Below are 24,673 nucleotides of genomic sequence, written 5' to 3'. Positions count from 1 at the left end.
CATAAAATACATAATTAAAAACAAAAATAAGGGATCATTGCAATGACCAAATGCCATTCCTAAACTTGTGGAGATGTAGAATCTCTTGGCTGTGAATAAACTGTGCCCCCAAACCGGGGATTGGGTATAGTCACTGTAGGAACATTCAATTCACATGTGGAGGTGGTCTAATGAAATAAGACCCACATGGCTTCCAGATTAATCCAGCAAAAGATGACACAGTTCTTAGCTGTTTAGAGGAAAATACTCCAATGGTTTGTTTGGTGTGCTTAAATTTTGGACATAGGGAGTCAGCCCAATATACACGAAAGGCTATACTTGTCAGCTTAAGACATAGTGAACATACACTTGACACAGTTCTTAATGTGTTGGTCAGCAGTAGCCGACGTGCGTCCCCTGCCAGGAGACTCTTTTCCACCTCCTTAGCTCTGCTGAGCCCGTGCAGGAGGGGCGAGCGGCAGGCCGTCACCAGTGTTAATTTCGTTAACAAAAACGTTTTCGTCACCAATTTCGTCAACTGCAAAGTGACGAAAACGAAACGCAAAGTATAGCACATTTTCGTCAAATGACGACAACTATGGCGAAAATCAAATCCGTTTTCGTTAACGAACGAAAACTAAACGAGAATGTGAGGCAGGGACGTTTACCCAACTTCCGGTTTTCACGGAGCTCCGCCTGCCTTGGCTCCCAGTAAGCAACTGTGTGGCGTCTGGCGTGGCGTGCCCCATGACGTCTGACGTGATGACTACAAGAGAGTCGAGACCAGTCACCTCACCAGAGCACTGCAGCACTACAGCCAGAGCCAGGCCTCTGGACTCCAGACCGACTTCGTCACATCATCATTACACGGCAGATGACCAACCAGGCAGTGGCACCCACCACCACATCCAGAGCAGAGCACCCACTGAGTGAGTTACAACAGCCAGGCCAGCCATTACTGCCTCCCCTGAGTCCCCTCAGACCACTGGCATCGCCATCCAGCACTGTGTGTGTGTGTGTGTGTGTGTGCGTGCATAGGCCGCTGAGGCCGGCCCATCCCGTTCAACTTCAGAGTCAGACCACCCTTAAACCTGAGACCCCCATCCAGCACTCTGAGCAGCACTGTGCTGTGTGCACTGCAGGCAGCAACATTACAGGCCTCCTCTCTGACCTGACCACCGTAGGCATCCGGCAATGTGCAATGCATACAGGCCATCCCTTAGACCACCTGAGACCACCATCCATCCAGCACTTACCATTTCCAGCAGCATTACAGGCCTCCTCTGACCACCCCAGGCATCCAGGGCACTGTGCATTACAGGCCATCCCTTAGACCACCATCCAGTACTGTGTGCATTACAGGCCATCCCTTAGACCTGAGACCACCATCCAGGCTCCAGCACTGTCCAGCAGCATTACAGGCCTCCTCTGTCTGACCTGACCACCACAGGCATCCAGGGCATTACAGGCCATCCCTTAGACCTGAGACCACCATCCAGCACTGTGCATTAGATTACAGGCCATCCCTTAGACCTGAGACCACCATCCAGGCTCCAGCACTGTCCAGCAGCATTACAGGCCTCCTCTGTCTGACCTGACCACCTGCCGAAAGGTTTTATTGTGTTCTGTTCAGGTTCTTGACCTGTTAAAGTTCATGTAAATGTGCACTGCATGACTGGCATCATCGCGAGTCGACGAGCCTGCAAAGTTTTTATTTTTTTGTATTTTTATTACAATTTTACATTTTTATGTTACCCCCTTTGGTCAAAAAAGCAATATTCTTGGCAAAACAGTTTTGCCTAAATAAAGACTTAATGACTAAATCTGTGTCTGTGTAGTGCTGTGCTAGTGCATGCTCAAAGCTTAATACCATAAATAATAACATATTCGATTTTTCACTCCAGCAGTAGTATATAATGAGTTTGGAAATTGTAGAGAAATGCTTAAATAATGCATTACAAATTACAGTTGAACTACACCCATTTGATTATAGATGACTAAAATGTAGGACGGTTTAGTCGACTAAAATGTAAGGTGTTTTAGTCGACTAAAATGTACTGGAGTTTTAGTCTCCATTCACACTAGCACGACTTGTCAGGCGACTTGGTCAGCCTGACAAGTCGTGCACCATCGCGTCTCATAGTGTAGTACAGGAACAGTTCTAATAGGAGCGACACAAGTCGCTCCGACTTAGAAAAAGGGTCCTGTACTACTTCGGGGCGACCTGGAGCGACTTGCATAGACATTCATTTTATGAAGTCCGTGCAAGTCGTGCCGAAGTCGCGGTGCACGCGACTTCACAGGTCCCCCCGAAAGTCGTGCCACTTGTGAACTTGGGAGTCAATGTTTTTCTATTCACTTTAATAAAGTATTTTTCTCAGCATACCCAAGTGTCCTTAGTTGACTCTTTTTTGAGGAAAATCTTTTCCTCTTCCCCCCTCTTTTTTAGAATGATTCTAAACATCACTGTACTAGAACAAGATCGGTCTACCCAAATCTGATATTTGGGTTGAGTTGTTGAACCTGAATTGCACATTTTCTTTACCTGGTGCCTTTGACAACAAGATCTTTCTACAACGCCTACAAAGCCATTACAAATGTCTTCCTTTCCTTGTAGGATTTACATTTATTTTACAGGACTAGAAAATGTATAAATACAGCAAGACTCAATGACAATGTGAGACCCAGAAGACAATTTCAGTAAGAAGTCCTCCCCACTAGACTCCACACATGTTTTGAGAAGCCAGTATTTGTTTTAAACAACCAGCATTCATCCATATCTGAAATATCTGTTTTGCAATTACCATTTTTTTTTTTTAATATAATATTTGATCTTTATTATTTGAAGTCCAACCATGGCTTACATGTAGGTGTGTCATGTGTAAATCTAACCATACACAAATATTTTTCTTATTTTAATACATTAAACTTTTATTCATAAGCTGAGAATGTGCAAATTGTAAGAAAAGGGGAATATAGGAGAAGTACATGGGAAAGAAAGGAAAGGGAAAATATATATACATCAAAATATGAATTCCAAAAATAGTATAAATGCATAATGTTAATGTGGAAACCCTATGGGCCCCCTTTTCATTCATCACCTAGAGCAGGGGTGTCGAACTCAATTTAATCGCGGGCCGCATCAGCATTATGGTTGCCCTCAAAGGGCTGGTTATATCTGTCAGTTTAGATGTCCAGACCACCCCACGCCTCCTAAAACTTTACTTGAGATGTCAAGAGCCCCCCCACCATCAGAAGTCAAGAGTCACCCACCCTTCCTTACATTACAATGCACCCCTTTACCTTGTGCTACTGCCAGGAAGAAGGGGGGTGCCGCAGCTGCAAGAGAGGTGCAAGGGCCACATGAAATGGCCTGGGGGGCCACATTCGGCCCACGGACCTTGTGTTTGACACCTGTGACCTAGAGTTTCCTCTAGTCACAATAAAAGATATCAACACCAGCAGTTCCATAGGCTTTTGAGTAAACCTCAATTTAACAATTTCGTTTTTGTACTTTTATAATCCATTTATATGGACAATTTTATACATTTCCACTAGAGGTTTATTAAACTTCAGCTCACCAATTCTTAGATGTGGCGGCTTTTTTGCTTTATTTTTACCTGGTGATCCAGCCAGTAAGTCTGCTATTTTTCAACTAACTTTGACAGACTAAGCTGTCCACGCAACTTAGCAGTTAGAGGTCTGGGACAAACCATTTAACACTGACAGGGGTGCTTGCAAAGGTCAGCTTTTATTCATTTTTAGTTTAGCCTAAAATGATACTGCAGCTGACTAAAAAGTGTAAGCTGGAGTTCAGTTTCAATTTGTTAGTCAAGTCCATCTAAATCTGCTAGCCTTAACACTACCCTCTACCCAGACTTACAATGTTGCTTTGAAAAGATGTCTGCTTTACTATTTCATCCAGAATGCATACACTCTAAGACAGGAAGTGTGTTACTGGCTGGATCACTAGGTGAAATAAAGAGAAAGAAACTAAAAAGAGAAAACGATGCAGCCACCACATCTAACCTTTAGAGCCGGTTCACACTGGGGCGACTTGTCAGGCGACCTGGTCGCCTGACAAGTCGCCGCGGGTCGCCTGCCATAGATTAGCACAGGACCCATTCTAATAGGAGCGACACAAGTCGCTCCGACTTAGAAAAAGGGTCCTGAGCTACTTTGGGGCGACCTGGAGCGACCTGCATTGACTTCAATGATATGAAGTCTGTGCATGCCGCTCCGAGGTCGCGGTGCGAGCTGCGCACCGTGACTTCACAGGTCGCCCGGCAAAGTCGGGTCGCCTGTATGTGAACCGGCACTCAGAGGTTTCTAGAGGTAATTAAACAATAGGAAATGTTTGCCTTTTAGATATGTAACCATTTATAACAATCAGCAATGACATTTTTAGCAATGTGTAATAGGGGCAATCTTTCCACTGACCAAAAATGTAAGACATTTTATTCACTGACCAACAAAGTAAGCAGCATTCTTCCCACTGACCACCAACAGAAGGAGCATTTTTTCCAAGGACCACCAGTGTGGTGGGGTTCTTCTCTTACTGGCCAGCAATGTAAGGGGACCCTTCTTCCCAAGCCACCAATGTAAAGGAGCTTTTCACTGATGTCCAGACAGTCCAGCGTAAGGGGAACTTCACTGAGCACCAGTATTGAGAACACTACAATTTTTATTGTGTGCACTTCTTTTCTGTCCTGTATTGTTTTTTTTTTTTATTTAGTTTCATTATTACAACTGTAATTGTCATATACAGTGTGTGTCAAATATGCAGATTGTGCTACATTCCTTATTCTATGATTTAATCTTACATTCAATTTGCTGTGCATGCTAATTTACTCTAAACTGTAGATATAGTCATTCTTAGCAGGGGTTCCCTGTTAATTTTTCTCCGACTGTGCTTTCTCTTCTGACCAGTGTTAATTTAAATAATAATAGTGCTACTGCAAAAAAGAAAAACAAAATTTCTATTTGGCCTATTTAAAATGACATTAAAATTATGTTTCTGGTACAAAGTATGGCAAAGGTATTTGCAAATGAATAAAGACTTTTTTTCAATAAATAAAAAATGTAAAAAATTAAAATAAACAAAATTCAGAAGAAAAAAAAAGGCTAAGGGAGAGGGGGAAGAACAAGGCAATTAGGGCTGATTAGGCTTATAAAATTTGAAATATGAACACAATTTTTAAAACATCTTTTTTCTTTACCCAATGTCAAATGCAAATCAAAGGTCACATAGTTGATCCATTTATAAATAAAATAGTTAATACAATGTAACAATACATTGTTATACTGTATTACTGACTACAATTTGAAAGCTGGTAATTTATTAGGATGTATCTCCTATGGTTAAAATCCTCAAGGAGTTAAAGTGGTTCTAAAGGCAGAATGTTTTTTATCCTAATGCATTCTATGCATTAAGATAAAAAACCTTCCGTGTGCAGCACCCCCCCCCCCCCCCTTGGCCCCCCTAATACTTACCTGAGCCCAGGGCTTTTTTTTCTCAGAGAATAGGTGCAGGAACTCCCCCCCTTCTGAGTCACCCCTTGTCTCCACCCAGTACCCACCTCTGAGCACTGTCCCTTGGTACCAACCCCCTACCCACCTCCCAGGCACAACAAAATACCTCACCCAGCAACAATAGACCCCCTCCAGTAGCAACAATGGCTCTCCCAGTAACTAGTATCAATAGATCAGCCAACAGTAGACCTTTACCTCAACTGGAGATCCTTACCAACAACATAAGACCCCCCAGCAACAATAGATCCCCCAGCAGCAACAATATGCGCCCTCACACAATATCAGATCCCTACCAGTGACAATAGATCCCCAAGCAGCCAGCATCAAGAGACCCTCCAACACACCCCACACCCCTTGCTATTACATAAATTCAGTGCTGGAGGTGCTGGTGGTGCCAGAACTGCATTCCCCCATGTTCCTGATGAACAAAAGCCCTGCCTGAGCCCCATCTTGATCCAGGGATTTTGCACGAGAGACTCGGCTGTCCGGAACTCTCCCTTCTAAATGGCTGAGATACAGCAGCGGGCGTCATTGGCTCCCGCTGCCATCATTCAAAGTCAAGAAACCAATGAGAAGAGAAAGGGGTTGGAGCTAAGCCGTGACTTTGTGTCTGAATGGAAGGGGCCATTAGTGCCAGTGAGAGAGAAAAGGAGGATCTGGGCTGCTCTGTGCAAAACCACTGTACAGAGCAGGTAAGTATGACATGTTTGTTATCTTTAAACAAAAAAACAAGACTTTAGTATCTATCACTTTAGTTTAGTATCACTTTAAATTGACAGCCTAAAGACCAAAATGCATAAGCAGAAATCACCTTCAGTAAATATTGCATGTCAACACAATCAGATCCAGAAATACAGTAAACACAGTTAAAGTTTTATGCAAATCTTGGTTAAAAGTTAGATTTTGAACACCCTCCTGTCTCCCAGCTATACTTATTTATTCATACATGTTGATCATATCCCCCCCTTAACACCCTCTTCTCAAGAAAGAATAAATTCAGTTCCTCTAATCTTTTCTCAAAGCTGAGCTCCTCCATGCCTCTTATCAGTTTAGTTGCCCTTCTCTGCACTTTCTCCAGTTCCTTTTTAAGAACTGGTGCCCAAAACTGAACTGCATATTCCACATGAGGTCTTACTAATGATCTGTACAGGGGCAAAATTATATCTTTCTCTCTGGAGTCCATGCCTCTGTTAATACAAGAACGGACTTTGCTTGCTTTGGAAACTGCAGCTTGGCATTGCATGCTATTATTAAGCTTAAGATCTACCAGAACACCCAGATCCTTCTCTACTATGGATTCCCCCAGTTCTACTCCCCCTAGTATGTATGATGCATGCATAATCTTAGCCCCCAAGTGCATAACTTTACATTTATCAACATTAAACCTCATTTGCCACATAGTTGCCCAATGAAACAGTGAATTGAGGTCAGCTTGTAAGTTGGAGACATCCTGTAAGGAAGTTATTCCACTGCAAAGCCTGGTGTCATCTGTAAAGACTGAAATGGTACTTTTAATGCCAGACCCTATATCATTTTTAAAGATATTAAAATGTAAGGGTCCCAACACTGAATCTTGGGGTACACAACTAATAACCTTAGACCATTCAGAGTAAGAATCATTAACCACTACTCTCTGAATTCTATCTTTTAGCCAGTTTTCTAATTCCAAGTATACTACATCCACAGCCACCCCTCTGTCCAAGGTTTTACCTACCTCCTCATAATAAGAAATCAGGTTTGTATGACAACTTCTGTCTTTCATGAATCCATGCTGTCTGTTGCTTAAAATATTTTTTTCCAGCAAGAACTCATCTATGTGGTCTTTTATTAAATTCTCCAGTATCTTCCCGACTATAGAAGTTAAACTAACAGGTCTATAGTTACTTGGCAAAGACTTTGATCCCTTTTTAAATATAGGCACCACATTGGCCCTACGTCAATCCAGTGGTACTATTCCAATCCTTAACGAGTCCCTAAAAATTAGAAACAAAGGCTTTGAAATTACAGTGCTCAATTCCTTTAGGATGCATGGGTGGATGCCATCTGGTCCAGGCGCTAAACGCCCTTATTCTGTCTAAATGTTTCTTGACCATGTCACTTTTGAGCCATTGTGGATCATTTGGGGCTGTGTCAATACCATCCTCATTATGGGCATGAGCTTCCCCATGCTCTTTTGTATACACAGAGCTGAAGAAAGTATTTAATACATTTGCCTTCTCTTTGTCCCCAGTAACCCACTCCTGATTATTATGTAAAGGGCCTACATGCTCATACCTAACCTTTTTACTATTAATATATTTGAAGAATTGTTTGGGGTTTGTCCTACTATCTTTTGCAATCTGTTGTTCATTTTGAATTTTTGCATCCTTGATTTCCTTTTTACATATTCTGTTATATTCTTTATGACAATTAAACAATGATAGTGTTCCTTCATTTTTATATTTTTTAAAAGCTCTCTTCTTAATATTTATAGCTTTTTTAATTTTGGCCGTGAGCCACATAGGTTTTATTTTTAGCCTTTTAACCACTTTACCACCGGAGGATTTTGCTGTCTTCCGTCCAGGCCACTTTTTGCGATTCGGCGCTGTGCGACTTCAACTGACAATTGCGCGGTCGTGCGACGCCGTACCCAAACGAAATTTACGTCCTTTTTTTCCCACAAACAGAGCTTTCTTTTGGTGGTATTTGATCACCTGTGCAATTTTTACTTTTTGCGCTATAAACAAAAAAAGAGCGTTTATTTTGAAAAAATAACAATATTTTTAACATTTTTTTATATGAAATTCCCCCCAAAAAAGATGTAAAAACCAATTTTTTTAAAAAATTTTTGGCCAATTTGTTTTCTGCTACCTATGTTTGGTAAAAAAAATCACAATAAGCGTATTTTGATTGGTTTGCGCAAAAGTTATTGCGTTTACTAACAAAGGGAAAGATTTCTGTCATTTTTGGTGTTTTTTTTTTTAACGCGTAATGGCGGCGATCTGCGATTTTTTTTGTGGGACTGCGACATTGCGGCGGACAGATCGGACCCTTGACTGACATTTTTGACACTTTTGGGGTTACCAGTGACATTACTGCAGTAATCAGTGCTATATATATGCACTGTTACTGTAAAAATGACACTGGCAGGGAAGGGGTTAATTTTATTGGAGAGGGAGGGGTTAATGTATGCCTGGTGCTTACTGACGTGTAGGGGGGGAGGTGACTGAGTGAGTCATGGACAGATCGGATGTCCAGCTATGCTGAACAGTCCGATCTGTCACTCCCTGTCACTATGGAGATCCGCCCGCTGTGTTTACACACAGCGGGCGGATCTCCACACTAGATCCCCGGCGATCGGGGCAGAGCAGCGGCGATCGCCGCTGCTCCTCCCCTGGCCCGACTCCCGCTGTGAATGAAAACAGCGGGAGCGAGCCTCCGGCGGCGCGCAAGCGCCGCCCAGAAGGGGGAGTGTCTGACGACGTTAATACTACGTCGTCAGACGATAACGAACCACTTTGCCGCAGTACTATTACCGTACTCGGTCGGCAAGTGGTTAAACGTATTGCCCATGGGAATATACTTTGCAGTGAGTTTGCATACAGTCTTTTTGAAAAATTCCCATTTCTGTTCTGTGCTCGTCGATGCCAATATTCCCTCCCAATCTAAATCAAGGAGAGCAGCCCTCATCCTTGGAAAATTTGCTCTCTTAAAGTTAAGTGTTTTTGTATTTCCTGTATGCGTTTTTTGCTTACCGCTAACATTAAATTAAATTATAATATGGTCACTGCTACCCAGATGTTCTTTTATATGAACATTATTAATAAGCTCTGCATGGTTTGAGATTGCCAGGTCCAACAGAGCATCATTTCTAGTCAAGGCCTTAATAAACTGTACCATAAAATTGTCTTGTAATAGGTTTATAATTGTTTGCCCTTTAACTGTTCCAGCAGTGCCATTACTCCAGTCAATGTCTGGGTAGTTAAAATCCCCCATTATTATTACTGTCCCAGCCCTTGCAGTCCTTTCTGTCTTTGTCATGAGCTGAGTCTCCACCTCTTCATTAATACTGGAAGGTCTATAACAAACTCCAATGATAATCTTTGTATTGCGCACACCCATGTACATTTCCACCCATGCTGCTTCAGACTCATCACACTCTCCATAAACTAGGTCCTCTTTCACTTTGAAATCACTTCTCACATAGAGACATACACCACCACCCCTCCGTTTTACCCTGTCTTTCCGAAAGAGAGCATAGCCAGGAATATTAATAGCCCAGTCATGTGAAGAATGAAGCCAAGATTCAGCAATACCAATTAAATCGTAGTTCTCCTCGTGAACCAGAGCTTCCAACTCACCTATTTTGCTTGGCAGACTTCTGTCATCGGTGAACAAACACTTTGAAGCATTGTCACATTTTGCACACTTATTTTGCATACATTTGTTGTTGTAATGTTCCGGTACCTTTGGTACCCTAAATTACACTTTCCACAAGTGTATGCGCCCCACCATTTACTTTTGGAAAGGTGCGCATACACCTTTAAGACTGGAGCTGTCATCACCCAGCGCCGGACTAGATGGCTATTTAAAGCGCCGGTTCTCACTCACATGTGTTCGTTCAAACACCCTTACCTGGATGCTAACCTTGCTTGAAGCTTCCATGCTTGCAAGCTTACTTCGCTGACGGAACCTCGCTGCGCTGATCCCTGTATCCCGCTACTGGATCATCCGCCTCTCCTGAACCACCCTTCGGCTGTATCGCTAATAGTGCTAAGTACCCCGCAGGGGAATTCTCTATAAACTTATACTAAGCTTACACTATCTAGCTCTGCATAGTAAAGACTGTTTATCACATCTGCATAACTAGATTGCTAGCTCTTGAGACTACTGCTACTTTTCTGCACTGGGTTGATCTCTTTTGTATGTCCACCTGCTATTCTATCATCTGCTATCATACAACATTGCTAAACCTTCCTGCATCCATCTGCTACTGTCTCACCTTCAAGTGTCTATCACCTACCACCTCCACTCAACCTATCCCTCAACCTTCATCATTGTGTTACCACATACATAAAGTCACTCTAGGAACCAGTTTGCTAATTGTGTGTATTTACTGGCTGAAATAAGACCTTCCACACATGATGAGTCATTGAGGTTGGGAATGGTATCTCAGCATATCTCTTACATGACTACTGACGTGGAACTATTTCTGCAGCTGAAAATCCACACCATATAAGAAACGCAGGAGCGTTACAGTTGTGCGTGAAAATCCCAGTAGATCAGCAGTTTTTGAAATACTCAGACCAGCCCATCTGGCACCAACAACCATACCATGTTCAAAGTCACTTAAAGTGATGCTCCAGCTCCCCCCCCCCCCCCCCCCATGAGAAAAATTAAAAGTCACATACGCATACTGTAGCTGCTGACTTTTAATATTACAATGCCTACCTGTCCTGGAATTCAGCGATGCCGACACCCCAGCTGATGTTTACATTGGCTTTCAGGTGCTGCCGCTGCCATACCCTGTAAGGGAAACCAGCAGTTAAGCCTTACATCTCTGGATCTACTATCTGTTTTGATATGTGGTTTAATTGAAGGTCACTTCTGCTTATTGGGGTTTTTCATTGTATTTTTATCATCAGTTTAAAGTTTCTAGTTTTGTGATGATTTATTGTAATCTTTACTATATTGAACTAAAATAAGTAAAAGTTATTTTAAATAGTTAAATGTTATGCACGTTCACCAGATTAGTATTATCCTATCCTTATCCACCAATATTTTCCAATATTTATCTCCTCACTAACCATCATGCACATTGCTGCTTTTGTCATCTTTAGGTGAGGTAACTCTCCGTCGCAGTAAAAGTTCTGTCAGCGTCGACAGTCAGTCCTTTCACATGACACCCCCTCGCTTTCGCCGTGCTAAACTAAGTTCCACAATTCGCAGCACTGAATCGTTCAATGAATCGGACACTACTCCCCGTGATAAATTCCGTCTGAGGCGCAGAGCACAACTCGTGGATGGTGAAGTGGAGGACACAGCATCTGAAAGACGGAGACAAAGTAAAGGAGAAGAGTCTGCAGAGGAGAGGTTACCTGCTTGAGCAAATCACACCTAAGAAAGCACCATGTACATGGTGTACAATGAGATTTAGAGGTTGTGTAAATTTATAGATGTTTCCTTTAAGATCAAGACAAAACCCTCAAAACTGAGAAAAGGGGAAAAAGAAGACACAAAGCACAGCAGGGATTGTGCTACATTTCATAAATTACTTTTCTGCCAAGCTTCAAAAAGTTTTAAAACGTCCACTGCAAATTTTTTAACCTTATTTTCCCAATTTGCTAAACATATCTGAAAAGGACAGAGCAATTATCACCATAGCAATATGTACAAAATATCCATCAGCACAAAATGGTTATTTTACCACTAGCCCATATTTGCTACTTGCACCATTGTTATTCCCATAATGTATGATTAATTTAAACATAGTAATATTATATAATAATAAATAGATGTATTTATGAAAGGTGAGAGCCTACACTCTCAAACTGGCCATACACCATTCTTTTTTTTTTTACACAGCCAGATTCCTCCATTCCCCACTACCTTCCCACTGGAATATTGTATTCTGGCAGCAGCACCCACTATTATTGGAATGCACTGATCAGTGGCTGCAGCTGCTGATCGATGAAAAACATTTTAAACATGTACCTTTGAAAGAAGTCAGTTGACCAACAATCAACTTATGGTGGAGGAGCCTACACACTGATCGAAATTCACCCATCCATGCAGGACTGGCCAAGCTTCTATCAGCGTATGGGCCAGATTTAGATTTTGCTGATTTTAGAAGCATGAGAGCTGCCCATTTCTATAAAGATTGAAACATTCAGATTCCATTTACATTTGCTTGGTGCATTAATGCACATGCATCAACATGTATCATGTTATTAAACAGTTATACAAACTATCATTGTTAAGCTCTGGCCCACAAAAACCCAGATGTTCTATAATGGTATTACTGACAGGGAGAGGTTTTGGAGCCCCAAACAAGGTAGTGTCAGCAGAGGCACCCGAATATAAAGGATAAGCGAAAGAGCTAAATCTTCATTAGATTTATGTTGATTATCCACACAATCATATAAAAACACCATCAACATGCATTGTGGCACTATAATGGCCACTTCCTCTGGATGGTCCATACGAGACTGATAAAAGAATATATGTGTACATATAATATTTCTAATGCTTACGATCAAATCTAATCAATAAAATACAAATCTTGAAGTATTTGACATAGTTTATCTTATTGTCTCATATGTCATAATGTGACTTTTGATATTATAAATATTATTTGGATTTAAACATTACTGTTGGAGGGTAAGAGGCAGTGTGATCGAGTGTTGGTGATGGTCTCTTCATGCCTTTGATATATAGAGTCACTACTGTATCAATTCCTCCTCTTGATATATTTTTTATGGACTCTTGCTGACATGGACTTTAGCTTGTTTATATTAGCACTGCACCATTACTATCTTTTATGTTAAAGCGGAGCTACGTCCGTTTGCTTTAATTTACCTGAAAAAGAATTGTATAATTACAATTTTTTTTTTTGTTTCACTTACCTTGTTTTTAATGAAAATATACTTACCTTCCTTCCTCTTCCTCCCTCTGCGGACACGGCCCACGACGTCTCTTCCTCCTTTGCATTGACTCCTGGGAGATGAGCGTCATTGATCCCAGGAGTCAATGCGCCTGCACCGGTGTCCCTCGTCACTTCCGGTGCAGACGCGTCATTCCCTGCTTAACAGCTTCTGGGCATGCCCAGAAGCTGTGCAGGGATGATGCGCCTGCCCTGGAAGTGAAGAGCAGGGCATTCTGGGACTCCGACGTCACTGAAGAGGACGCTCCGGCTTCAGCTGCCCACACCTGAGATGGCAGCGCTGGACAAGACATTTTCACGGTAATTATTTCTTCTTACAGGTAAGTAAAACAGGGGACAGTTCAGAGGCTATCGTTGCTTAAACGCACTAGCCCTGACTGTCCCGGGGGTATTTTTATCTAAAAAATTTTTTTAAGGTGTGGAACTCCACTTTAATGTTGTTATTCAGCAATAATGTGCTAGCAGCTAAATCTTAGGTAATTTTTTATATATCTAGCGCAGCAGATTTGTGTTTGTTTAAAAATACCAGATATACTATATACCAGGGTTTCTTAACCTTGTTCCAGTCAAGGCACCTTTTAAAATTCTGCACCTTATTCTAAAATGTAAAAGACTAAACTAATAGTTTTACGTATGCAACACCATCCGTACACATAGGACACCCGACATTAGAGGTAATTTATTACACTTTTGAACATTGGCACCTACTAGTATTCTAGCTTTTCTTTTTCCTCATTTTCTCTGCCCCACACAGCTAACATGACCCCAGTGCTGACATAGAGTAACATGGGAGTGGTGTGTCAAACAAGGATGGTGTGCCGATGCCCAATGTGCCCAATATTTTCCTTTTCAACCAATGTCAGTGCAGTGCCCAAGGTTGTAGTGCTGCACAATAAAAATATGTGACTTTGTGTATCAAAAAAGGCAGGGTGATCCACTTGCTGGCTTGTTCACAATTTTGGGGCAATTTGTAGGCCCTTTTCCAAGCCACCCCTGAAGATCCCAGAAGGCACCCTGGTTGAAAAAGGCTGTCATATACACATGCATTATTTTATGTTTATTTTATTTTATTTTATGTGTTCCATGCACCATTCTGAGGGAATGGCTAATATTTTGCCTAAAAATGTGTTGATGACGTTTTTATATGAATCCGCGGATAATAAATATCAACATCAATTAGCTTCCTAGCCTATTTTTTAAATTGGGACACCTCTACTGAGTCCTGACACTGCCTCTGGATTTTCTGGGGCTCCAAGACCCCTTTCTGCGAATACACTGGAATCCATAGATCGCAGTGTGAAGGGTAATCCAGACCACTCCATCTAGCAGAGAGTGCAACCGATTCTTGCACCAGGTTGTCTGACCCCTTATATGGGAGAGTGGCAACCTCAAAGATGTGAGTAACCTCATTGCACTTTATCCTCTATCTTTCAAGGTACTTTTCCATAAGAATTTCTCCCATGGCCTTCTGCCTTTGTTTTTCTTCTCTCAATTTTTTTGCTAGTACCCTAGCCATGTGATTTTTAAACACAGGATCCATAGTCAAGGTCTGGTCCATGACTCTGGTCATCTGTGCCTTTTTATTGCCTCCAAATGTAACAGAGGGACCCATTAGTCAATAGAAAGGTATAGTGATTGAGAGGAGGTATTATGTTGCTCATATCTATTTACATTTTAAGATATTGTATAAAATACATTGCATCCTTAGCCATATTGAATACATTATCATGACTGTTTTTTATTTTCTGCTACAAAGCTTGAAACTCAAGGCGTAACTCCACTTTTGTTGAGAAAAAAACATTCCCCTCTCGGTGATCTATGTACAATTGCAGGGATTTAACAAACTGTTGCAGATTCCTACCTTTTGTTATTCGGTAGAAATCATTGTTTGTTCCTCTGTGCCCTTGTGCTGAGTGGATCAAATGGGAGTGGTTTCATAATTAACTATCAGCTGTTGCAGCTGCAGGGCTCTAATGAGGAAAGATGCTGGGCCTGCATCCCTTTAGACGTGTTCCTATTGGGAGTATCTCAACAAAAATGACATTTTTGTTGCAGGGGATGGCAGAAATCTGATTTGTATCTTAGGCAGACTTCTGGGAAAATTGGTGAGCCAATCACACAAGCAGGAAATTATGTTTCTGGGTTGTGGTCAGTACACATTCTGTGTACAGAACAGCGCCATATTGCATTGTATTTTCAGAAATTTACAACAGCTGCAGATTGAAAAGGAAAGGTCATTTTTAATAGCATTCAATTACAATATGATTTGTGTTGCAATTGTATACGCTATAATATTGTTTTTTCTTTATTTGCTGATTTCTTTCCCCACAAAAGTGGAGTTACCTTTTAAATAAAAGGCACCATAACCACTAATTTCTCCTGCTGATTATTTGGTGATCATAGCAAGACTTAAAATAAAATGTTCTACAACACCATTATCTTCCTTGTTCATTAACAAATTCAATTTACTGTATTTTCTGGCGTATAAGACTACTTTTGAACCTCAAAAAAATCCCCCAAAAATGGGGGGTCGTCTTATACGCCGAGTATAATATCTCCTAGGTAACCTAAGTATAAGTATTACCGGTAGATGTAATTTCTCAAGATGCTGGCTGTGTGGGAATCCTGCACCGGTTTACCATATGTATACAGTGTACCGCGCTGAGCCAATCAGGGAAAGCGATGTATTCTATTATTGAATGCAAAGCCTGCTCGGATTGGCGGAGTAACATCAGCCCGCCTCTCTGACTCTGCCAGTCCGAGCAGGCTTTGCATTCAATAATAGAATACATCGCTCACTGTGATTGGCTCAGCGCGGTATACTGTATGTAGCCGAAGCAACGGTACATACGGTATACCGGTACAGGATTCCCACACAGCCAGTGTCTTGAGATTACATCTACTGGTAATACTTATACTTAGGGTACCTTGGAGATATTATGAGAGATTACATGTATTACAGTACTTGGGGTACCTTGGAGAGCTATGAGAAATCTGATGTTTTTCAATGGTGTTGCCTTGCTTCGGAAGGGGGGGTAGTCTTATACGGAGAGTATAGCCCAAAACCTATGTTTTAACTTGAAAATTAGGGGGGTTGTCTTATACGCTCAGTCGTCTTATACGCCGAAAAATACGGTAGGAGTGGATCAATTGGTAAAAAGAATCGAATAGTCAGTTGAAGGAGGTGGGATAGAGCTTGACAATTGGGGTTGGGAATGGGAATAGTATTTGTATTACAGAGTGCCTGAGTTTATAGTAACAAAAAGCACTTTTAAGATAATCCAAGCATAAGTGTAAACAGTTAGGCCCCTTTCCTACAGACTTTTCGCCTGGTAGACTCCACTTTGCTCCGCGCGGCATCGCTCCGTTGATCACCGATGAGCAGGCGGATGACAGTCCGTCTCCGCTTACTTTGCAGAGACAGACCTGTCAGAGACCCGCTCTCCTCTATGGGGAGAGCAGATGAAAACGGATCGCCTGTCCGTTTTCATCCAATCCCATCTGATCCACCAGACGGATGAAAAATAGGGTTACCATCCACCTGGATTTCACGGACAGAATCGGATCAGATAGCAGCAGGGGTGAGCAGACATGTCACCGCTGATATCCGCTGCCCCATAGGGGTAAATGGAGCATCCGATCAGGTCCGCCTGAAAAAACTGACAGACGGACCTGATCGGAAATCCCGTGTGAAAGGGGCCTTAAGGCCGTACACATGATAAGAAAATCTGAAGGGAAATTTCGTCCGATGACCGACCTGCCGATTTTCGGATTGTTAGTATGGTGCTTTGGACAGCCGACTCCGACTTTTCAGCCGACAAAATCCTGGTGTGCAGGCTATATAATTTTTTTCGTCAGTCAAAACAACGTCCGATTTTCGTCTCATTACTACAGATTTAGACGGAAAAAAATCTTAAGAGCAAGACTAGGCATGCTCAGAGACGAAAGAACACATACAAAACAATCCAACACATTACATCACTTCTGAAATAGAATTCTGGCGTACGGGAAAATTCGTATTAAAATAACCTCTTCACTTTCCACATCAGACTAGCATGCCACAAAAAACGGACGACAGATCGTTCGATAATCTGATCGTGTGTATGGGGCTTAAGACTCACCTGTTTTGTTGTTTCTCCATGGTAAGATGAACTCATAGGGGGAGATTTACCAAAACTGGTGTACACAGAACCTGGTGCACCTGTGCATAGTAACCAATCAGCTTCTAACTACAGCTTGTTCAATTAAGCTTTGAAAATAAAACCTAGAAGCTGATTGGTTACTATGCACAGCTGTACCAGGTTCGGTGTGCACCAGTTTAAGTAACTCTCCCCCTACAGACTCACTTTTTTCCGTTTTTATCAAGGCAGTAAGGCAATGCAGTAATTAACTACTGTTTACAAGACAATGCCAAACAGTGGGAGATGCCAATTTTAAGGCCTCATGCACACTGGACATTTTTACAGCTGCTGTTTTTGGCTTCAGGCATTTTTTCTGCAGCCAGTAAACCCCCTAGCATGTTATCCTATGTGTCCATGCACACATAGGCTTTTATCAGCGTTTTTTGGCAGGGGCGTTTTCTAGCTGAAAAAACCCCAGAACTAGTGGGTTTGAAGAGGATTTTTCAGCTGTAAAAACGCTCTAACGCTGAAAAACACAAAAAAAACGCTAATGCAAAAACCCTGAAAAACTCCGGCATTCTACAACTAAAGCTACTGATGTTTTTTTAACATCCAGTGTCCATGAGGCCTAAAACACCCGCTGATCCACTGTTATAAAAGCTTTTAAACAGCATTGTGGGGATATCCACTATTTATTGTAAGACATAGGCGTTCCCACTGCCATGGGGAATCCGCATTCAGTTTCAACATACAAGGAATTGGCATTGATCATATAATCTTATAGGTGCCTTAAAGGGGGCCTGTCATTGATAACAAAATCTGGGTATGCAGCCAGAGCCGTCTTTCCGAATGGGCACGCCCGGCAGTTGCCCGGGGGCCCCACTTGCCAAGGGGCCCCACGCAGGGTGGCAATTTACCCCGATCTGTCCCCCCCCAAGTTTAAGTTACCTGGTGGTCTATACCACCCCCCCCCAGACCAGTTTGTTCCTCCGCTGGCGCCGGCTGGTGTAGTTTCTGGCTCTGCGCTGCACTGGTTGCTAGGATGGCCAGCCGACTGGCATCTAGCAACCAGTGACGTCTGGAGGAAAGGACCCAGCATGCACAGTGGAGGAGGATCCTCCTTGTCCTCCTCAGGGCCTAGAATGGCTCCACCCACCTCCATTCATGTTCTGTGTGCGGTCGATGTGGAAGGTAACAAGACTGCTGCTAGTTGATTCATTCTCTCTCTGTCTCTCTCTCTCTGTCTCTCTCTCTCTCTCTCTGTCTCTCTCTCTGTCTCTCTCGTACAGTCACCTAAAGAAGCCAATGGCTTTGTGATGACCCCCACCAACCAATCAGAATTAAGGTTTTTGTGCACGATCCTATCTGGCCATACTGTATAGTGCAAATTCTGGTGACTGTTCCAGCCAGGGAGTCCACAGGTGCTGCGTACAGTCGTCTATAAAAGCCAATGGCTTTATGATGACCCCTGTATTTTCCTTACATCTTCCCATCAGGGAGCCAACAGGTGCTACATACAGTCGCCTAAAGAAGCCAATGGCTTTGTGATGACCCCCACCAACCAATCAGGATTAAGGCTTTTGTGCATGATCCTAAATCTGACCATATAATGCAAATTCTGGTGACTATTCCAGCCAGGGAGTCCACAGGTGCTGCAAATATCCACCTATATAAGCCAATTTACGCTATAAAACCAGATACGACCATGTGGGTGACTGTGTGCGGGAGCCTTAATTCTGATTGGTGGGGTTTATCACACAGAGAACAATGCTTATGCCTTAGTGAATAACCTATGTCATGCGTTTTCTTTAACAACTTCTGGACCGGAAGGTTTTCCCCCTTAATGACCAGGCCATTTTTTGCGATTCGGCACTGCATTATTTTAATGGACAATTACGCGGTCGTGCGACGCTGTACCCAAATATAATTGATGTCCTTTTTTTCCCCACAAATAGAGCTTTCTTTTGGTGGTATTTCATCAGCTGTGCGATTTTTTTTTTTTGCGTTAAAAACAAAAAAAGAGCAACAATTCTGAAAAAAAAAAATATTTTTCACATTCTGCTATATGACATTATCAAAAAAATAAAATTTAAAAATCAAAATGTTTTAATATTTTAGGCCAATTTGTTTTCTGCTACATATTTTTGGTAAAAAAAAATCGCAATAAGCGTATTTTGATTGGTTTGCGCAAAAGTCATCGCATCTACTAACTACGGGAAAGATAATTATTTTTTTTTTTTTACTAGTAATGGCGCCGATCTGCGATTTTTTTTTACGGGACTGCGACATTGCGGCGGACAGATTGGACCCCTAACTGATGTTTTTGAAACTTTTGGGGGTACCAGTGACATTACTAGAGTAATCAGTGCTAAAAATATGAACTGTTACTATAATAATGACACTGGCAGGGAAGAGGTTAACCCTGTGGGTGATCAAGGGGTTAAATGTGAGCCTAGGTGAGTGATTCTAACTGTATGGGGGCAGGGCTTCTGAAATGACCATAGAGACATGTGATCCTATGTAGAAGGATCACATGGCCTCTATGATCATTACAGGGAGAAGAATGGTCAGCTGTGTTTACAACAGCCGACTGTGCTTCTCTCTCATTGGGGAACAATCGCGAGTGTCAGGAGCCATCTTAATCGCGCATCGGCTTCCCTCGCTGCCGTCTGGGGGCAATGATAGCATGAATTTAAAAATGTTCTACAACCCCATGATCTTGATTTTTAATTGGCAGACTCAAAGGTTCAAAGAGTCTGGTTGTGTTATAACAGGGTGTCTTTAAATAGCGAACCAGAGGAAATCTGAACACCCTAGGTCTAAAGATATAGAGGTACACTTGAGAGATAAAACAAATGGGAAAGAGATGAGATAAAAGAAAAAAAAAGAATGGGAGAGAAAGGAGGTTGCAGGAAGGCTTTTGCAGAAGGAGTAGTAAGGTATGCAGTTGAATGATAGTGTGTAGGCCTGGCAGATAATTGGGGGGGGGGGGGGCAATGGATATAGGTGGGGGTAAAAGAAAAGGAGATTAAAATAGCATGTCTTGTGGTAACAGTGGACAGCTCCCCCTTTATAATTGCCTGATCTTCATTTTCATCTCAACAGGATCAGCCAGGTTCCCCACCCAAGGCCCAAGGCCTAAGTATTTAGTTCCCTGGCTGATAATAAGTAATGAAAATAAAACAGAAAGGAAATCCAGCAGATCTATGTTTTGCAAAAGCCCTTCAATTTCTTAAGACATGATTGTCATAATGTTTTCATATTCTAAGGTCATCTTATAGTACATCCAATATGGCCACAAAACAGTATATTTATGCATCCTATCATGTGCCTAATAAATGAGTTCCAACATTTTCGCCACCTTAGCTAGTCTTAGAAACATTTTTTTAAGGTTGGAGATAGTTTCCAGCACACTGGTATGCATGCACGTCCTGGCTGCATTGACCATGAGCAAAGCTAGGGATTTCAAGTTGATATTCTGGGCTAGCAGTCAGGACCGGGACAAGGGGCCGGCAGAAGGGGTAGCTGCCCTGGGCACAGCATGTATTTTAGAGATGGGGGCACCGCAAGTTCCTTCTACTACAAGGCTAACAGGAGTAGTGACAGTGACATCACTACTTCTGTCAGTTCAGCGCTGGAAGAGGCAAGAAGAGGAGCAGAGAGCCAGAAGGAGGTGCAGGCTGTGCCCTTCTCCTCATAAGCTTGCACATAATAAGGGGGGGGGGCCCAGTTGGGCATCTTTGCCCTAGGCACTGGATGATCTTGTCCCGGCACTGTTAGTGGTGTATGATGCAGTAGTAGGTAGTAGGCAAGGGAATAGCATGAAGCTGGTAACATTTGTATTTATAAGGGGAGAGAACCACAAGCGCGGATCTGAGTGTAGCATTAAAAAACCTTTAATGTGGGATAAAAACAATGTTACTCACAAGAGTAGAATGAGTACAGGCATCAAAATATATGAAGGAGGTCCTGTGCGTCTGGCATCTAGGGAGCTAGATCTGGCGCATCTGGCGGAGCTGGTGCAGGGAAGCGGGGGTCTCCTGTGGAAGACAGGGGACTGTCCTGGTCCGTGGGCTGCAGTTGCTTTTGCTGGTCCAGCTCAGTGGACCAGAACCTTTATTGGACTTTTTATTGGAACTTTAATACCCCCCCCCATCCCCCAGCCCTGTAAGGACTGCCTGAGCATTACTGGCTATCTGTTTGCGCCATTACCCCCCCATTCTTACGTTTGTATTTATGCAGTGTACATCCATCTAGTAAGATTACAGTAGGGGGCATTGCCACCAAACATGAAGCAAGGTCTCCTCTGCTCTTCCATACTCTTCCTGTTTTTAGGTAACAAATACAGGTTATATTTCTTATTTACTTTACTTACTTGATGTAGCACCCTCCTAGGTAGGTGCTAGGTTTAAAGCATCTTATGCTCCATCTGCTTATCAGGGGAGCCTGATCTATTAGGTTGCCTGTTGCATGTCTCCAGGTGTGATTCACTGGGTCTAAGGGAGTGTCCCCACTGCATCCAATAGGGGAGCTTGTTGGACAGTGGAGGAAACCCAGCCAGTGACATATTAGCATTTGTGAGAGTCCCAGTGGGAAGGCACTCTTGCAGTGCATCCTGGGATTGCTCATAAAAGCTGGGGGGACATGTGACAAGGTGTCTTTGGCAGGAAGCAGAGTCCCAGGAGGAGGTTGACGGCATTGTATGAGGAAGGTGGTCTTAGGCAGTCGGCCTAATAAACCAGGTGTAGAGCTGAGCTGCAGAGGATCCTGTAAAGCTGACAGTGGAGCTGCTAGTAGAGTCTTCTGGAAATAACAGTGTCTGTGAATACCAGGGATCTTGCCAAAGGGTCTGCCCAGGAAGGGGGACCACTCCAATGAAGTCAGAGGATAAAGGGTCAGCTCACACAGTGTCAGAGTAAAGGGGGTGCGTGTAAAACCCTGAAGTGTAGGGAAAAGGGGGTGCCAAGTAGGACCCTGAAGTGTGATGTACAGTACAGTTCGCTAAATTCTTCTTCACTATAATGGCAAGGTGAAGCAGCGGCCTTGCCGCATTCAGCTATACTCAGAAGTCCCAGATATTGTGCATAGTTTGTTCAGTTGGAGTATCCCACTCATCCCTTCTCCTGTCCCAGTTCTCAAATAAAACAAAAAACCAAAACCCCTGGACTGTTTTCTGACTGAGCTAAGTACTTAGATAATGCTGCATTGTCAAGTTGTTGCTATGGGTAACCCAGGGGAACCCAAAACCAGCAGCTCCCACGGGAGTAGTGCTACATTTAATTTACTTTAATATACTTTAATATATGTATCTCTGAATTGTGGTTTTAATATTGATCTGGAATTTATCTTTAGTACCCATTCACTCAGCACTATGCTAAATATCAATTGAGCAACTTGGTTAATAAAATAATGTCACTTAAGATGAGCCTGTGCTCAGAGTATGCATGTTAAAGTATTCCCATATTCTGAGCAAGAAGCAAAAGCGCTCTAAAAAAAAGCCTTCACTCGCCTCTGTAGCTATAGACATTGTAGAGAAATTCATCTTCACCTTTAACAACAGCAGCACTGAAATCTCAGCTTGTTTCCTATTAATTTATATTGCAACAGAATCATGGTAGCCTACCAGCCCTCATAGCAGGTGGTTTGAAGCTGTTAAAAAGTGACTGATATCATCTTGAGTCTTTAAAATCCTATCTTGTCTTTTACAATCCTTGTTTTTCTATGTCTTTATTTCATTGGTATTTTAGTAGCACTTATCTGATGTGCGTAATAGTTACTCCAAGGAAACCTGTACTGAAAAAGGCTGCAATTGCTGATCTCATTTTCTTAAAATTATAATTCCTTTACTGTTATGGTAATTCAAAGACTTTAGTACTTTCTAAATCATTAAAATGTTCCCTGCATTGCAGAGAGATGAACAGGTTCCGCTCATAGAAGTCTGTGGATTTTCTTACTTCCCTGCACTCTGCAGAGCAGTGCAGGCAACATATAGAAAAAGAAATAGCTGCACATCCAGGAATTCCAGTTGCCTTTAGGTTTCTTTTAATTCCAAAATGTTACAAATGATGACACCAACATGAAGTCACGTAGACGCGTTTCACACATACATCTTGTGCTTAATCATTACCATAAACATTTGGTAATGATTAAGCACAAGATGTATGCGTGAAACGCGTCTACGTGACTTCATGTTGGTGTCTTTGGTGTCATCATTTGTAACATTTTGGAATTAAAAGAAATCTAAAGGCAACTGGAATTCCTGGATGTGTGGCTATTTCTTTTTCTACAAGTTTTCTACGGAGGTGGGCCAGGGCCAGCACTCTATGGGATACTCCATCTCCTAGCTATCACCACACACCTGGAGCAGCGTTCTCTATCTTCAGTGCAGGCAACATAAGCATGCTAGGCAAGAAGAGCTCAGCAAAGTGCATTTTTGTAAATGCATTTATTATAGAAGGGCAACATAGAGGTAGGCAAAGTGAAAATGGAACTATGGGCAAAATAAAAAAATGACATATACCTATAATGTAGTCTGTTACAAGCATTAAAGTGTATGTAAACCCTTACCTTGTAAAACAACTTATTCAGTTTAAAATAGAAATGAAAGGCAAATCATGTTTTTAATGATATAAAAAAAAAAAAACATTACTAATACCTTTTTTCCCTTTTGTATAAGTGATAACAGCTGGGGAGAGGAGAAGCAGCAGCACACTGATCTTCCCAGTGAATGGCTATGTGAGGGGGGGGGACGTGTCAGGACAAGTGTGATCATTGAAGCAGAGCAGGCTGGGTTCCCAGCAAAGCTAGAGAACTGACCATGGTGTGCTCCCCTGCTTAGTGTGGTAAATTTTTAATAGGAAAGCAGAGGGACTGGCAGGAAAACCAGGGATTTCACACAAAGGAAGCAATACAAAGAGAACAGGATACTTTTTCATACAAGTACAGCAGACACATATTAGGAATATGAAATGTTGGAGTAACAAATGCTTTAACACAGTAGTCTTTGCTTTTTTGAATTCCTCTGTAACTTAGTTTTATTACCAGTGACCTCCAAATGATTGGGCTGCTGTGCCCACGCAAACATGAGCAGCACCATCCACAACAATGTGAATCTGGCCTAAGGCAGTGTGGTACCGGCCAGAGTACCAGGTGAAAAAAAGGAAAAAAATGTATAAAAAGAATAACTAATGCAACCATCATATCTAAGGATTGAATACATTATTTATTATACTACATTTTTGTTTTTGGTTTTATATAAGCTTTAAAGCTTCCTCTTATTGTATCCAAATGTGCCAAAATATATTTGATTTGTTCAGTATACTAAAGCGTTAAGTTTGCATGTGTATTTAATTACATCTACAACATCACGGCGTGATATCAAACATTAAAGGAACAGAAC

General features: G+C 42.1%; 1 protein-coding gene across 1 annotated transcript in view; it reads left to right on the top strand.

Moving 5' to 3' along the window:
• The window catches only part of LOC309564944 (uncharacterized protein), a 143,380-nt gene extending 131,591 nt beyond the window's left edge, over window positions 1-11,789 (top strand). Inside the window, exon 20 of the mRNA XM_082269655.1 lies at window positions 11,331-11,789. Coding sequence (XP_082125781.1) covers window positions 11,331-11,596 — 266 coding nt within the window. The 3' untranslated portion in view covers window positions 11,597-11,789. The remainder of the gene's footprint in view (window positions 1-11,330) is intronic.
• The last annotated feature ends 12,884 nt before the right edge of the window (window positions 11,790-24,673 follow it).

This window comes from Pelophylax lessonae (assembly GCF_965119305.1).
Source record: "Pelophylax lessonae genome assembly, chromosome: 10".
In the NCBI taxonomy this organism is placed as follows: domain Eukaryota; kingdom Metazoa; phylum Chordata; class Amphibia; order Anura; family Ranidae; genus Pelophylax; species Pelophylax lessonae.
The sequence above is the reverse complement of the archived record's forward strand: the minus strand, read 5'-3'. Positions and strand labels throughout refer to the sequence as shown.